General features: G+C 42.1%; 1 protein-coding gene across 1 annotated transcript in view; it reads left to right on the forward strand.

Moving 5' to 3' along the window:
* Positions 1-10,443, forward strand: part of sema6b (semaphorin 6B) — a 120,844-nt gene extending 110,401 nt beyond the window's left edge. The window contains exon 17 of the mRNA XM_022759420.1: positions 4,044-10,443. Coding sequence (XP_022615141.1) covers positions 4,044-4,951 — 908 coding nt within the window. The 3' untranslated portion in view covers positions 4,952-10,443. The remainder of the gene's footprint in view (positions 1-4,043) is intronic.
* The last annotated feature ends 5,594 nt before the right edge of the window (positions 10,444-16,037 follow it).

The following is a 16,037-nucleotide window of genomic DNA, read 5'->3' on the forward strand; positions in this document are numbered from 1 at the left end:
TCTCCTCTCCTCTCCTCTCCTCTCCTCTCCTGTCCTCTCCTCTCCTCTCATTGTTACGCTGTAATTGGAGCTGGAAGCCTCAAGACAAGCGGCTCAGTGTGCGTCAGGCTGACAGGCAGCCCCGTTGGCTTCTATTAAGCTTTAATAAGTTGGAGGATTGGAAGAGGGAGAGAAGGAGCTGAAGGGATGGGAAAGTGTGCATGCTGCTACTTCTACTGTCACCCCTCGCTAAGATGCAGAGAAACCTGTCTGCTGTCACGCAAATACACACACACACACACACACACAACACAACACACTCTAAACATCCACCCTCTCATTTTCATCAGTTTTTTTTCAGCTTATCACCACTGGCTAAAGATTTTGTCCACGTGCTGTTTATCCAAGAAGGACAGTCCTATGTGGGGGGATAAAAGAAACTGACAAAATAATTAACATATGTGAGTGTCTATGTTAAAGAGAGAGAGAGAGAGAGAGAGAGAGAGAGAGAATTGAGGAAGTCTGATTCTGTTTCTCTCAGCCATACAGTACTAACACACAACACAACACACACACACACACTTGTCAGGCCCTCTCCCCATGCATGAAGATGACAGCAGTATTATTGCACCGTGCAGAATTTAATCTGAAGTGCCACACAGCAACCCTGGACCACAGCTGAGGTAAATGTTAGAGAAATATCTATAGCCTCTGCAGCTGAGTACAGCAAGAGCAATTCCAGCTGTGATGTATGTGAGAGAGGGGAGATTTGTGGTTTTCCCCCGTTATGTTGCTGCCTTGTTCAGAATTTTTCTGTGGTTCCAGCGCTTCCTTTTTGTTTACAAAGTCATCAAGGCTGCGGTTAAAAAAAAAAAAAAAAATCCAACCATGGATCAATTCATTACCTGACTTTTCAAATTCCTGAAGTGTGTGTGTGTGTGTGTGTGTGTGTGTGTGTGTGTGTGTGTGTGTGTGGAAACTGTAAATGAACATGCTTGCGCTGTAACCTCCAAACGCCTTTCTTTGCGCCGCATCTGCTGCCCCCAAGAACGCCCTTTTTACTGAGGAGAGGAGCGATAATGTAATTGGAGCTGGCAGTCATTCCAAACTGAATATTGGCCTGAAACATGAAAATGAATACAACAGGAGTCAGGGCTATGTTTAGGCTGCTGCTGCTGCAACAGAGATGCCAACAATGTGTTCAAGGAGAAAAGAACTTCCAGTGAACAAACGCCAAATTCAATATAAACACAGAAGAACATGGGCGCTTAAATGAATACACAAAGACTACGAGGACGTCTGTGCTGGTTAGCCTGTGTAACCACGAGCTGGCTGTGTGACAGTTTGAAGGAATGAAGTGAGGGGGGGATATGTCTTGTGATCTGAATTATGAGCTGCCATCTGTGTTAAGAGCAGTTTCGAGATATTGAGCAATCAGGTTTTAAATAAATAAATCTAAGTAAACATTAATATTGAGTTAAATAAACACGTTAAAATGCATAACTTAATCCTCATGCAAGGAGCAAAGTCAGGAGAGTGTTAAACAAGATTTTTTTTATTTTTTTTTTAACAATCCTATTTTAGACCAAAATATTAGCTGGAAATACATTATTCCAAGATAAATATTCAGAAGCAGTGATGAACTAATTGGAGGATGAGCAAAGAACAAGTTAAAATGAAATGAGGGAAGAGGAGGTTGTGGCATCGAGCTTATGAACAAATACAAATCACTTTTGCTGTTAAAATGTGATGTCCGGTTAGTCAGAAGGATTTGCTGAACTGTGCATGTCACATAATTAAGGCCTGTGTCCACGTGTATCACTGAGCTTATTGGATTGGTGATAAAGGACTAATTAACGCTGAAAAGGACATTGATTGACCAGCAGGTCCAGTTGATTAACGTCAGGTTTCAGTCAATGGAAACTGCAGACTTGTTGAGAGTAAGGACTCGTATTGATAGTATTGAGGATCCATTGTCAGTCAATCTATCAATGAATAGTATAATGTAATAGCTACGTTTACAGCCCAACAATGAACCTCACTGTCTGAATACAGAAAGCACAAACACAGACGTTGTATTTTTAGCCAGCATATATTTTAGTCCACCACTGGCTCCTAGCGGATCAATACTGATTTAGTGGATCCCTTGACTTTTTCTCAAGCTGCCACTATTTTTTGGTTTTTAGTGAAAAGTCTCAACGACTGTTTGTTGGGTTGCCATGAAATTTGGTTAACACTGATGTCACAGACGGGATGACCTGTAATCATTTTGGGGATCCTTCCACTTTTTATCGAGCACCACCATCAGGTCAAATTGTGTCGAGTACTTTTTCCTTCTCTCTCTGTCTCTCTCTGTCTCTCTCACTCTCTCTCTCTCCCTCCCTCCCTCTCTCTCTCTCTGAACATTGCAAGGCCCTTGTACTTGTCTTGTTTAAGTCTTTGGGCCGACCAAACAACTGAATATGCTTCTTTTTTTTCGCTCAATTGAGAAAATAATTTTTACCAAAGCACACAAGGAAAGAGCTGATAAAAATGAAACATGGGTTTTTCTTCAGTAACTGTGTCATCGTATTTGGAAAGAGTTGTTACTGTAGAGCTTTGAAAGTGTATTTTTTTGTGTTCACCGATGCAAACCAATATCAAATATGCCCGAACAGAAAAATTACTCAACACTAGATGGATGAATTACCCTGTGGGAGTAGGAACAGTTACTGTGTTTTTGGGTGAACCTCCCTTTAATGTGTACAAGAGCACCTCCGGCTCAGCACGGCAGTTCAGCAGTCTCTCACATGGTTTGAGCTGCTGTTCCCCAGCTTAATGTCAATGTGTAGAGTATCACATCATTATACAAAGCCACAGGCCACATTAATTAACCACCAGGCTGTCTCATACTGGAGTATTTGCACCACAACCGGCCCCATTTGTCCCCATTAAAAATGAATTTGTCAGACAATAAAAGTATGTTTGTTTAAAAGGAAACGTTGCTGTTCTCTGTATGTTCATTCTTCCTCCCGTCCTTTGTCCTGCTCCTTTTATGTGCTGTGTGCAAGTGAGTAAGTGGCTCCCAATGTCTTTTAATGACATCCATTTATTTTCTGTGAGAAAGGATTTATTTTGCTGTCCTTGTGGAGACAGTCCTCCCTCTGCTGCTATTGGTGTTGTAATTTAACAACTATTACTATGTTTGTCTAAGGCCCCAAATGTTCGAGTTTGCTTTAGGCAACTTCTCTCTCTCTCTCTCTCTCTCTCTCTCTCTCTCTCTCTCTCTCTCTCTCTCTGTGTGAGAGTGTGTCTCTGTAACAACCTCCTTTTTCCTTCATCTGCTTTTCTCCAATCTGCTTCCCTTGGCACAATTTCATTGTATTCGTTGGTGTTGGTCCCAGGAGCTCACGCAGCAAAGAACAACTTCTCTTCTGGCATTTTCCTAATTGATCCATGGCAGCCCGTGCTGTGGTCTAGCTGAATTCATATCTTCAATAATTCATAAACAGTTCTCTCCCAGGGAGTTCATGACATGTTCTTATACCAAAGAAATACAGAAATTCATGGTGTTGATGATACAACACCCTTCCTTAAATGCAGTTTCTTGTGTTCATCTTTGCACTTGCAGTTATTTGAGCAAAATGGAGTACATATATCTTTAATTCACAGCATGCAAGTTCAGGTGTTGGTGCACAACAATAAATGGGAAGTATAGCAGATTGTCATGGTATGAAAACTTTAAATTATTACTCACTATTATTGCCAGACTTGGCATCTCTCCCCATAAAGCTAATGTTGTGAAACATGTTAGGGTTGAGAGCTATTCTCAATCAGGAAGACAGTTATTACAGCTATTAAAATCACCATCCACTTTATGTAATGAAGGCAATTAGCCAGAGCTACCTTGGCTGGAAAGCATACAACCGTTCCCACCCACAGAGTGGAGAGAGAAAATAGGCCATTTTGTCTTGCCATTTGTTAACTCCCACATTTAATACAGGAAATACTGATGCTTTATAGATGGTTCCACCAGCTGACTGATGGCCTTCTTTTTGTGTATGATTTTATTTCTCTCTTTGCAGGAATGCTGCTCCAAGAGAGTTTCATTGAGGAGCCTGACGGCCTAGTGTCAGTAAACCTGCTGGTGGTGTCTGCTGTTTCAGCCTTCGCAACAGGAGCCATCCTCTCAGGCCTGACTGTCTGCTGGATCATGAGTCACCGCCACCGCCACTCCCGTAGCTCTGGTGCTAACGGCGCTCGCCGCAAAAGTGACAAAGAGCAGAGCATGCTGGGTCAGGGCCGCAGTGGGTCAGTGATGAGCGTAACAAGAACCAGCGGAGGCGAGAGACGCCGTTCGCAGGCAGACAACCCCTTTGTAACACCCAACGGCTGGCCTAAAGGAGAGATGGACCCAGGATTGCTGCCTACCCCGGAGCAGACCCCGTTGCAGCAGAAACGGGCCATGCGTCTCCCGGACACCGACTGGGACCAGAGCCAGACCTTCCTCACTGCTGTGGGGACTCCGTGCCCCAACAACTCTGTCATCTACCTGAGCTCCAAGTTCCTGCATGGAGGCGGAGGGGGTGGAGGGATGGTCCGGATAGAGGACCCAGGAGAGGTTGTGCTACCCCCGCACACAGAGCGCCAGCGCTACCTGATCCTAGCCACGCAGAGAGGGGAGCATGGTGGCAGCCGTCCCAGCGGCACCCTGAGGAACTCAGCGGGAGAATACATCTACCCCGCCACGCCACAGGACTCTCCTGACCGACGGAGGGTGGTTTCTGCTCCCACTCCCCACATGGACTATGGGGAGCCTCGCTGGAGTCATGAGGCGCTCAACTACAACAGCAACAATGGAGCACCCTATCACTCCCAGCGCCAGGGCCTCATCAGGCCAGACATGCATGGGCCTCGAGGGCTGGGAGAACTGGCTGACTTCAGCCATCTTCTAGGGAAGAACATGGGAGAGCGCACCCCCAGTGGCCAGTGAGGTGAAGTACGTGAGCCCTGACACCAAACTCTCTCTGAAAACCCATTCCCTTCAACAGTAAACTGGAATAAATCAACCCCTCAGAGTCACTGTCCCGGTCCAACTATACCCTTTCTGTCCTCTCTCACTGTCATTCAATGTTCAATGACGTCATTCAGCTGACTGAAGAGAGAGACAGAGAGAAAAGAAACAAAGAGAGAGCTGAAAAAGAGGAGAACACTCTCCTCACATCTCTGTTCCTCTGCTCTTAATCTGAGGTGCACCCCTCTGCTCTGTTAGTGGTACGACCCACAGAGCGTGACTTTGACACCACAGGACAAACAGTAAGGTACAGGGAGGGGTGCAAAGGAAGGGGAATCTTCTCAAAAGGACAGAGTGGAGATTTAAAAAAAAAAAAAGACAATTTCGCTTGCAGCGCCAAATGTGAAAGGTCTCCCTCCACCATTTTGTTCACCGTTTTGAAACCATGGATTCTTCTTTGAGTGTGAAACTTTGTTTCTGCTTTTGTTTGTTTGTTTTTTTGTGTCAGTGGCATCCAGCAGACAACAATGTGCTTTACTTTGGATTTCAGATGAGACAAAAACTGTTGTAGCCGTGCCAGAGGGCAGTTACTCTCGATCGATCATGCAGTGTGTATCTGTGTGTGCGTTTGATTGTGTGAATGTGTGTGGCCACAACAACCCCAACCAGTGTCCTGTCTTAACTGTGAAGAATAACTATATAATGAAGTATCTGTAAGGAGAAGGTTGATGTGAACATTATTTTCCTTTTTTTATAAACAATCACAGAGAGATAAATGGATTTTATTATGTGTCTCTCTTATGTGTTTACCAATCAGAGGTTTGGATGGTTGACCAGTGTTTAGTGAAGGGCTGAGTGTAATTTTTGTGATTCCCAGTACCTCAGAAGCAGCACTGGACAGAGCCATGATGAAGTGAAAGAGAGCAATAATAAGCAAGAAACATATAATGATGAAGAAAAAAGCCAATTTAATTTGATATTTTTATAATATCACTGTTTTCTCAGCAAAGAACAGTAAAGTTTAGGGACGTCAGAAAGAGCAGAGCGCTGGGAAAAGGAACAATATCTCCCCTCAAATCTTCTCTCCCTCGTTGCCTCTCAGTATGCTTGGGTCTGTCTGACCTGACCTGAGGCCTCCCTGGGCTCCGCAGTCCATTTGAAGGGGGGAATGTGAGCTGTGGCTGTCTGGCTGTCTGACTGAGGCTGTGAGGCCTGGCCGCTTGGGACCTCCATTCAGCCTCTTCTGCCCGACACTGAGCCTCTTTGTGCCCCAGAAGCAGGAGGAGACTGCTGCAACAAATAGCCGTTAAGAGTCAGGGACCTAGCCCAGCACCGCAGCATAGCAGAATATCAATGAGGAGGACAGCAGCCCCATCCGTCATGTGAGATGTACCAACCAGGCCCGGGCATCTCTTATGCTTCACCCACTTGCCAGGACAGGGAGGAGCTGAGGGCTGAAGCTGGGGCTGAGGCCAGGGTTGGGGCACTGCTAACTGCCACAATGGTCATCCCTTGTGGCTTTATCCCTTTCTGCCTTTCAGTGTGTTTCCCAACAAAAGCAGGATCAAGAAAACAGATGGGCATGGGTATACTTGGGTATGGAGTTACTCTTTCACTCCGTTGTCTTTTATGTTTTCTGTTTTTGTGTGTTCTAATCTGTTCTTGATTCAGATGTAGATCCAGAGATAGTCTTAGTTCATCTGGGTCACCGTGGTCTTTTTGTGTGTGTCTGTCTGTCGGCTTGTGTGTGTGTGAGTCTCTTAGGGCTTGTATCCATTAATGTGTTGCTCATATTGAGTGCGAAAAAAAAAAAAAAGCTTTGATCACATATACTCTCATTCTCACCCTTCCTTTTTTCTCCAACCCCATTCTTTTCTCTGTTGAGCCATTAATGTTGTGCTGCAACCCTTTGCCTGACATTCACAAATCTGTGCTAACAGTGTCAGAGCCCTGCGTGGGAGCAGTACATGCTATACAGTATACTTAAACCATTATACAGTGCACAAAGACGTGCAGATAAAATGGAGATGATGGGCTGTGCTGAAGGGAATTTGGGGTCAGATGGTAGACACTGCCCACATAATAAAATTTCAGTGTATAAAACCGAGGGCTCAGTATTGCTTAAAACTTTTATAAAACTAGTGCCAATATACTATGATGCCTTTCAATTTTTGACATCATAATTAAAAATATGTTCAGAAGATTCATATTTTTCCACAAATCCCTATTTTGAATTTAAGCAACTCTGTGTTGCTTCATAGGGTCTTTTCGCTTATTGTTTTGATTTTCCGACCCATAACGGAATTGTTTTGGTTCAGCTGTAATCAGTGTCGTTTTCAGCCACAGCAGGCAGCTGTTTTCAAGAAAAATGCTTAAGAAAAATCTATGCCACCTGCCTAGCAACAAACAACAGTCAAAGTTAACGACGAGCTAGTGAACACGTTGGAGCATTTAGCAACTAAACATCCAGGCATTTGCCACAGGAGTTGGTAGAGACCAAAAACGGAGCTAAAAGAAACATAAATATTGGACTCACATTCACTGGGTGGACACAGACATGACTCCAAATGAATGATATTGTTGCTCTGTATCTATTGGATGTGTAAATAGACAACTTTAAGCTAACACATTAGCCTTATGTGGTGATAATATGTCAGTGTTGTCTTGAAAACTTTTGCCCCCAAGTAGTCAAAAACAGTTCTTCAGTTATTGCATGCTTATGTGAAAATACAAAGGCTGGGTGGTGTTCTAAATGTTTAAACATGAAGGCCGGTACGATAGTGACAATACATTATTTTGAGAAATTGAATCTTGTTGTTCTACAAAATACTTTTTCCATTTACCAAAAGCCAAAGCAATGACTTGTCTAAACACTGTGTAAATTTAATGTGAATTTAATGCTTAATGTAAATTTATGTAAATCAAGAACTGTCTGATCAAAGAAAGAGTAAACAAGCTTGTAACTCAGATCAGGTTTTTGATACCAGCTGACATTTTTGCCACTGAGATTTGATACCCAGCCCTAAAAAATGAGACAGCCAAGAGTCTGATGTGGTGCATGAGACGAGCCAGTGTAAGAGATTTATGAAAGCAAGGACAGAGGAGGAGGTCAGGCGGACGAACATGATGTTACTGCATTACCGCCTCTCCACATTAGTACAGTGTATTCTTTATACATTCCACCCTGAAACAGGTCATTAGTATTGAGGATACTTAGCTTTCCACCAGCCCAGCCCCTCATCTCTGCCTCTCTTTATCTCTCTCCTCGTCTACCATCTCTGCTGTGGCCTGAGTTCTGCGTGCCTGTCTGTCTGTCATTGTGTGTGTGTGTGTGTGTGTGTGTGTGTGTGTGTGTGTGTGTGTGTGTGTGTATATGAATGAGACCTCTCTGTCTTGGCCGCCGTACCCATCCAGCCGTGTCCTCGCTCTGCATCTCCTCTGGTGTTTCACTAAACATGCTTGATTAGGCAAAGTACATTCCCGGCCCTCTAATGGCCTGATGAGCCCCTGAGAAGATTACTACAGACACATCAGCCCTGAGAGGGAGGTGCACGTTCAACCAGCTCTTTACCCCTCCGCTAACCACCAGCCACACACACACACACGCACACACACGTACACGTACACATGCATGCATGCATGCATACACACAATCTCTGCAGGGCCCTTTAACCAAATGTGGGATGCAATTGAATTAAAATCAGAAATAGACCTCACGCTTGAAATAGGCCAACAATGACTGGTTCTGGGAAAGGTACCGTACATGATGTTATCTTACTGACTGCATAATTCGATTACCTTAGTTCAACATTTTGGGGCAGCTAAAGAACTCAGATGTAACCTCATGAAGGTCAGTCTGTTTATTAAAGCCATCATCCTCCCTCTTTTTTTTTTACATACTTCATGTCATTCCCACTCCTCCTCTCACTACAGCTGCACTTTGTCTCAAGCCCCTTTTATTGTCAACAGACTCATACTATCTCTCTGCACACACACACACACACACTCACTCAAGTAATATCTCTACCCAGGCTGTGCTTTCGTCCTCTTTGTCACTATTAAAAGGTTAACTAGTTAATTTAATGAGTTGGTGACAGAAACAGGAATCAAAAAAATTTACAAAATCCTGCTTTATTTCATATCCAATCCTTAATGTGTTACAATTTTGTTAGACATTTTCAAAGCCTGTCATACGGTAAATTGCTTTTCTTTCCTTAGAAATTATTGTTTGCCATTTTTTTGTAGCACATATTGCCTCCAGTTCTGCACACACACACACGCTCCCTCTTTATCTCTTCAGTGCACATATTGTCATACACACACTTGAAATTCCCACCCAGCCCTCATGACCCAGTCTGTCTGTGTATGTCATTATTTATCAGGTTGTGTTTGAGTCTGAAGAGACCATGCCTTTCTGTTTTGGGGTTGTTTATGCCATGTGGCCCAGTGATGAGATGCCCCCCAGCCAATAACTGCCATCTTGCCCTGCAGTGCTCCTGTACTGTACTGTCTGTGCTCTGTGCCCTAGAAAGAGTCCAGAAACGGAGGCTAACTTGTATTAAATCCACCATCACAGTGAGGAGCAGTGACATGAAACTGCTCCCTTCCAAGCCAATACATAGGAGAGGAAAAAGCACAAAAAGGCGAAAACAAAATCAACATTTGCATTTTTGTAAAATTGTAGATGTATTTAGTCAGCACTGATCATTTTTGTCAAGTTTGTTTTTTCTATCGTTTGTTTCTGTGGTAGATATTTGGTTTGAAATTATATGGGATATTATTGTATATGATTTCAATTTCAATTCTCTGGTGTGCCGGATTTGATGACGACAATGAAGACGAACTCGATGACTATCATTATTGTTATTATATTGACAGTGACAGTGGATTAGTGCTATGATCAGCACTGAGCTATTGTGTCCTGTTTGGATGCTGAATCTGAAAGGAGGTAGAAGAGGAGTGAATGAACTCATACAGACTGGGGTTCAAAAAGAGACTTCTCTCCTGTAGAGTGGAGTCTCCTGCTACTGTGAAGGACCCGCCGTCCTGTGGCTCTCACCAGAGGCTGGCCCCCACCATCGCCCCGGGTACCTCGGGGCACAGTGTCATCAGATGACAACACATGTTCCTACTACGTGTACATAACCTTGATGCTTACATGTAATTAAAGTGCAGTAGCTGCATGACGACACAGCCTCTGTGTGTGTACAGAAGTAGCGACGTGTGAATTTGTACAGTACATGCAAGTGTGTGTGCTTGTGTCCGCGAAGAAATCTGTTTGTCGTCACGCAAAAAGCAACACGTGCATGCACCTTCCAACAACTGCACAGAACACACACACATTAAACACAAACACACATACACAAACACACCCCAGCAGTTGTTCACCATTCTCCACATTGTCCTGAGCTCTGCCTGTCACTCCGCATGGAGACTTTGCTCTATGTCAACTTTCTTATTCTAATAAACCACTCAGACATTGACCTCTAAGTTGTGTTTATTGACTACAGTGTTTGACTTCCTCAATTGATTTAATTAATTTATAAATTAATATTAGCATTTGAAAAAATCACACACTGATTATTACAACGTGAAATTAGTTAATTTGGCAAAAGACTGCCCTGTTACCTGTTAAGTCACTGAGTTGCACAGTGGTGGAAGAACAATTCAGATAAACGTCAAATGTAAAAGTCTTACATTAAAAATTCTACTTGACTAAAAGTACATATCAGCAAAATGGTCTTAAAAGTAACAAAAGTAAAAGTATTTTTTATGCAGAGTGGACAGGTATGCAGGACCTTTAATCTATAATAATACATCATGTTATTTAAGTTGAATATGTGTCTTGTAAATCAGTTAAGAGGAGTAGAAGTATGAACCAATGAATGCAGAATTCCTTTATTATCCCCTTGATTAAGGCTGATTAAGACTTGGACCCCCCCGAAAGACATAAAAACAACATCTCGGGATGTTGAAACATTTATAACTATAATTGTAAATATTACAATATATATCCCACATTCATGCCAGGAAGAATCCTGTAATACGATTTCAGACACCCCTAAAGTGGACCATACCATTTCTCAACCTTGGTTGAACGTCTTGCCTACCTGCCTCGGCTCGCGACATGCTCCCGTACGTTGTGAATGCACCTGAAGGTAAATGTAAATAGCAGTAGCTGACTATCGAGCTTGTTTGATACACTTTACTTTGTTACCTACAGAGTTTTTGAAATACGTAGTGTCAAGTATCTACAGATGAACAACAATGTTAGCCAGTTTGTAACGTTTGCCTCAAGTTACAGTTTAGCTAGCTAACTAATGTTAGCTAACTAATGTTAGCTAGCTGAAAGTGTGTCCTTTCATTTCCAATGTTGGCTTGGCATTTCGTTACCAATACAAAATGTCATATATATCTAATTTTAGCAAACACTGGTGCTCAGTCGTGAGCAGTGAGACAATGGAGGTTTAGTTGTTGTAGAGATATATTTGGACATCAAAATAATTTACTATTTCATTTTAATAGTCTTTCGTGTGGCTGTGGTAGTGGTTTGGTCTGTGTGGTTTCTCTTACCTTTTTGTTATTAGCTTCTATAATAGGGGGGGGCCCTATTATAGAATTTGTTGTCATTCTGGAGTTTTCCCTGATTGTGTAATTTAACAATATTAAAATCCATCTGCTGAAGGCTAAATATTATAGCAGTGGTAAAAAAATAATGAAGTACCATTACTGCTGTACTGTATTTAAGTATAATTTTGAGATAAGTACTACCTACTTGAGTATTTGCATTTTATGACGCTTTGTATTTCCACTCCACTACATTTCAGAGGGAAATATTGTACTTTCTACTCCACTACATATATATGACAGTTTTAGTTCAACTAAGATACCGTTAGGACTGTAACACACATCATGGAAAACAAACCTTGGAGCAGCAAAGAGAAAGGCAAAAAAAAAAGAAAAGGATATCAGCAAAACTGAAATTCGGAAAAACATGCCATCTATTGTGACTTTTTTTTTTTTTTCAAATGTTAGCTTGCTAGCATTTGAAAATAGCCTAGCAAGGACAATACTAACAATATATACTTGTATACAGTTCAGATCGTCCATGTGGGAACAAGACGAGTCACCATCAAAGATGCTGAATACCATGTTGGAACTTGGCCTGCAGTCCGCCTTCCTTAACATGTACGTATGTAGCCTTGAAGACATTTCTCACGTTGTCAGTGACAAACTGGAAAGAGGACCGCTCATTCATCCCACATGACGAGAATTAAAAATGAACTGAGAACAAGGATGAGTCAACAACGCTTGAACTCTATCAATACTGACGATGGAATCAGAACTCATCAGAGACCTTTAATCATGTGGTGGAGGAGTTTTCGAGGAGAAAGGCCACAAAGAAGGCCATCGCATGAGGTAGGATTTCCCTCATATTATTATTCACACATTATGGACTATCCTGATTTAATTTTTTGGCTATTGTATCATTGCATCTCTATACTAGGATGTTTGATATGGTGGAATTCCTGTATGATACAGGTTACATATATTATTATTTGCAATGGGTCGACCAAGCGGAGCAGTATGAACCGGTGACTGTGTGTGTGTGTGACATTGATGGAAGAATCTGAATCATAGAAGTTGGAGGTGGGGCAGAATGTGCTTGTATATGCCATTCAGCTATACATAGGCTACGTAGGCTAATATGTTAATATTGTTGCTACTGGCTGGAAAGTATCGTTCCAATCATGTACTGTATTGTAAATCCTGTATGAAAGAATATCTACAGGTGTTGATATTGTCCTTCAGGTTGTGATCAGACCTGTCAGTTTAAATCCTGTATTAGCTACAGGTGTTTACAACAGATAGTAGCCTTCCCTGAGAACCTATAATTCAAAACCTGGATTGCACCTATGTGGAGAGCGGGGGGCCTAAGATTTTGTGCCCAGGGCCTTCTGCAGTCTTAATCCAGGCCCGAAGTTCACACAGGCTAACAAACTGGCTGCCCTGAAAAGCAACTGCAATATCCTGTACAAACCCATTTTGAAAACACACTACTCTTGACACTACACTAAAGAGCAAAGAAAAACATTTAAAAGCTATCCGTATATTGTGATTCAACGAAAAGTATACAGTCCATTATTGTAACCTGTTATTTTTTTATGTTTTGAGATTAGCTGATATATACTCTTTTAGAAAAACAATAACACCCTATAAAAAACAGGTAATTAATGAAAATGAATTATACCTTCATCTACCACACACAGTGCACCGAGCGGTATTATAAGTCAAAGATGCATAGTGAGCCGGTATTAGTGTAGTACCATCAGTCTTCACTAGAAGGTGCAGTTGCTCCATTAGAAGATTATTGCAAAAAATAAAAAATAAAAATGCCACAAGTCTGCAGCAAGACTTCTACATATTCAGTAAAACAATCATAAAATAATGTAAATCAGTGAGAGGAATTGTCATTTACCTGTCTGTTCATATTGCCTTATGTAGACAGACATTTACATCACCCTTTTCTTGACCCTCCTCCCCTCCTCACTGCACTCCTGCTCCTCTGCCTCCCCCTCTCCTCCCCATCCAGCTCTTCATCTCTCTGGGGAGCCTATCAGGCCATTTCACATCTGTTGAGTGGTGGAGGACCGTGAGGACCTGTCAGGGGCTCTCATTCGCTGGTGTTTTATAGGACTGAAGCCCTCCAGTGCTGCAGTACTCGAGTGATAGGAAGAATGGAAGAGGGAGGAGGAAGATGGGGAGGGTGGCCACTGTGTCCCACACTGTGCTTCCAATTCCACAGGAGTGGCATCGTTGTTTATTCTCCTCTGCAGATTTAAGGTGACTGCATGTGCCAGCTTTGGGATAATTTATAGCTTGTTTACACCTTGCCCATGTCCTATTAGATCTGTGAGAAAGTGTGAGCGAATGTATGTGACTATCTATCTATCTATCTATCTGTCTATCTATCTATCTATCTGTCTATCTATCTATCTATCTATCTATCTATCTATCTATCTATCTATCTATCTATCTATCTATCCCTCCCTGACCCCCCTCCACACACACACACACACATTCAGTTTCTCTCTCTCTCTCTCTCTCTCTCTCTCTCTCTCTCTCTCGCATTATGATGAATCTGACTAATGATGAGGCTGAAACAGTGCCAGTGGGTACTCTCCTTGATTTGACTCCCTACTCCACAGCTGAGCTCCACATAATGCCAGCTCTCATCCATCTCACCATCTCAATATTTGGACTCTACGTACCCACTTTTATTCGGCTAGGTATACTCTTTCCATTCATCTTGTACTTAGTTTGCTCTTTATACTTAAAGAGATAATTTAACAAGACTAAGAATCTACAGCCACACTGTTGCTTTACATCAGCATGTTCTCACAATGACAATGATAACTTATTGATTTTAAGCAGGTAATATTAACCACGTCGCTCCAGTCTTAGTTGAGCCTGTTTGGATGGCAACATTTGATAATTAGCGCTAGTGCAGCCATAAGTGCAGCTGAGGCTGAAATGTCATTAGTTCTGCAGGTATGTAGCCATAAAGCCAAGGATTGGACAAAGGATCTGAAATTTTGACCTGAAGATGGCGCTAAATAAAAAGTCAGGGAATCATCAAAGTGATTGTAATTCACCCCGAGGGGAACATGACTGTGTGTGCCAAATTTTATGTTGATCCATCCAACAATTGTTGAGAGATTTCACTCAACACAACAACTGTCAACCTCAGGGTGGCACTAGAGGAAGAGTCTGGATAACAAAAGTCATTAGGCTTTTGTCTGAGAGCCATGTTTGTAGAAAATTTCATGGCTGTCCATCCAATAGTTGTAAAGATATGTCAGTCTGCACCAACATTTTGGACTGGCTTACAGACTGATATTGCCATCTCTAGAGCCACACTGCTCACATGGCTAAAAACCAAATTTATATTGAATAACACACATGATGTTATGACTCACATTTTGATCTCTTCTTCTGAATCCCAAAGAGTCGATTTTGACCAATTACCGTGTCTATAGTATACAGTTATGATATATGAAATGTGTCACTGTTGACCCAGACCAAATGAGAAAAAAAGGCGTCAAGATGTCAAATGTTAGCTCTCAGCCCCGAATGTTGCATTGACAAGTACCTCATGGCCTACACACACACACACACACACACACACACACACACACACACACACACACACACACACACACTCTTAGACACACACACACACACACAAACACACACACACCCACTCTTTGACTGACACACACACACACACACACTCTTTGACTGACACACACACACACACACACACACACACACACACACACCCACTCTTTGACTGACACACACACGCTAAAAACCTAGCTTTGTGGATGTGGCAAATGAGATACACCTGATAGTAATGTAAAAGACTATATGTCTTTTCTGGCATTGTTTGTATCAACTTTATCTGCCCGTGAATCAGACAATATTTATCACACAATGAAAATCATCATTATAAACCAAGAGAAATCTTTCCTATAAGAGAACAATGATTTCTTACATAGTTTTGAGTCAGATGCTGCTGGGCCAACATCTGTAACACACTGTATGTAGTGAAGACAGGAGTATGTCCTAGTAGAGAAGAGGTTGTTTTTCCATTGACAAGAAAAAATATTGCAGGTGCTTTGCAACAACATTCTTGACCACCAAGGGGCAGTGTAAGCCTCTGGGGAGGCGGCTACTTAAATCCATAAGGCTAAATTTAATTATTACATTTTTGTCCTTTTCTCTCCTCCAGCTTTATAGCTAGCTGGACTCAGTGGCAGATCAAATCAAACCAATTTGAAGCACCTTTTCACAATTTTTAGGCATTTTTCACACTTTATTCTGAAATGTTTTAAATAATTCACAGTAAATGCCTGGAATGTATAATAACTGAGAATCACATGTGGATATGAGAGGAGAAAAGCACAGTAATAAGAGGGAGATAATGAAATAAGAACCATGTGGGAGAAAAAATTTTAAAAGAGAGAGGGAGGGAGGGAAAATTCAGAGGAGCTGGATGTGT

This window comes from Seriola dumerili, unplaced genomic scaffold (assembly GCF_002260705.1).
Source record: "Seriola dumerili isolate Sdu_G_001 unplaced genomic scaffold, Sdu_1.0 BDQW01000322.1, whole genome shotgun sequence".
NCBI classification, from domain to species: Eukaryota; Metazoa; Chordata; class Actinopteri; order Carangiformes; family Carangidae; genus Seriola; species Seriola dumerili.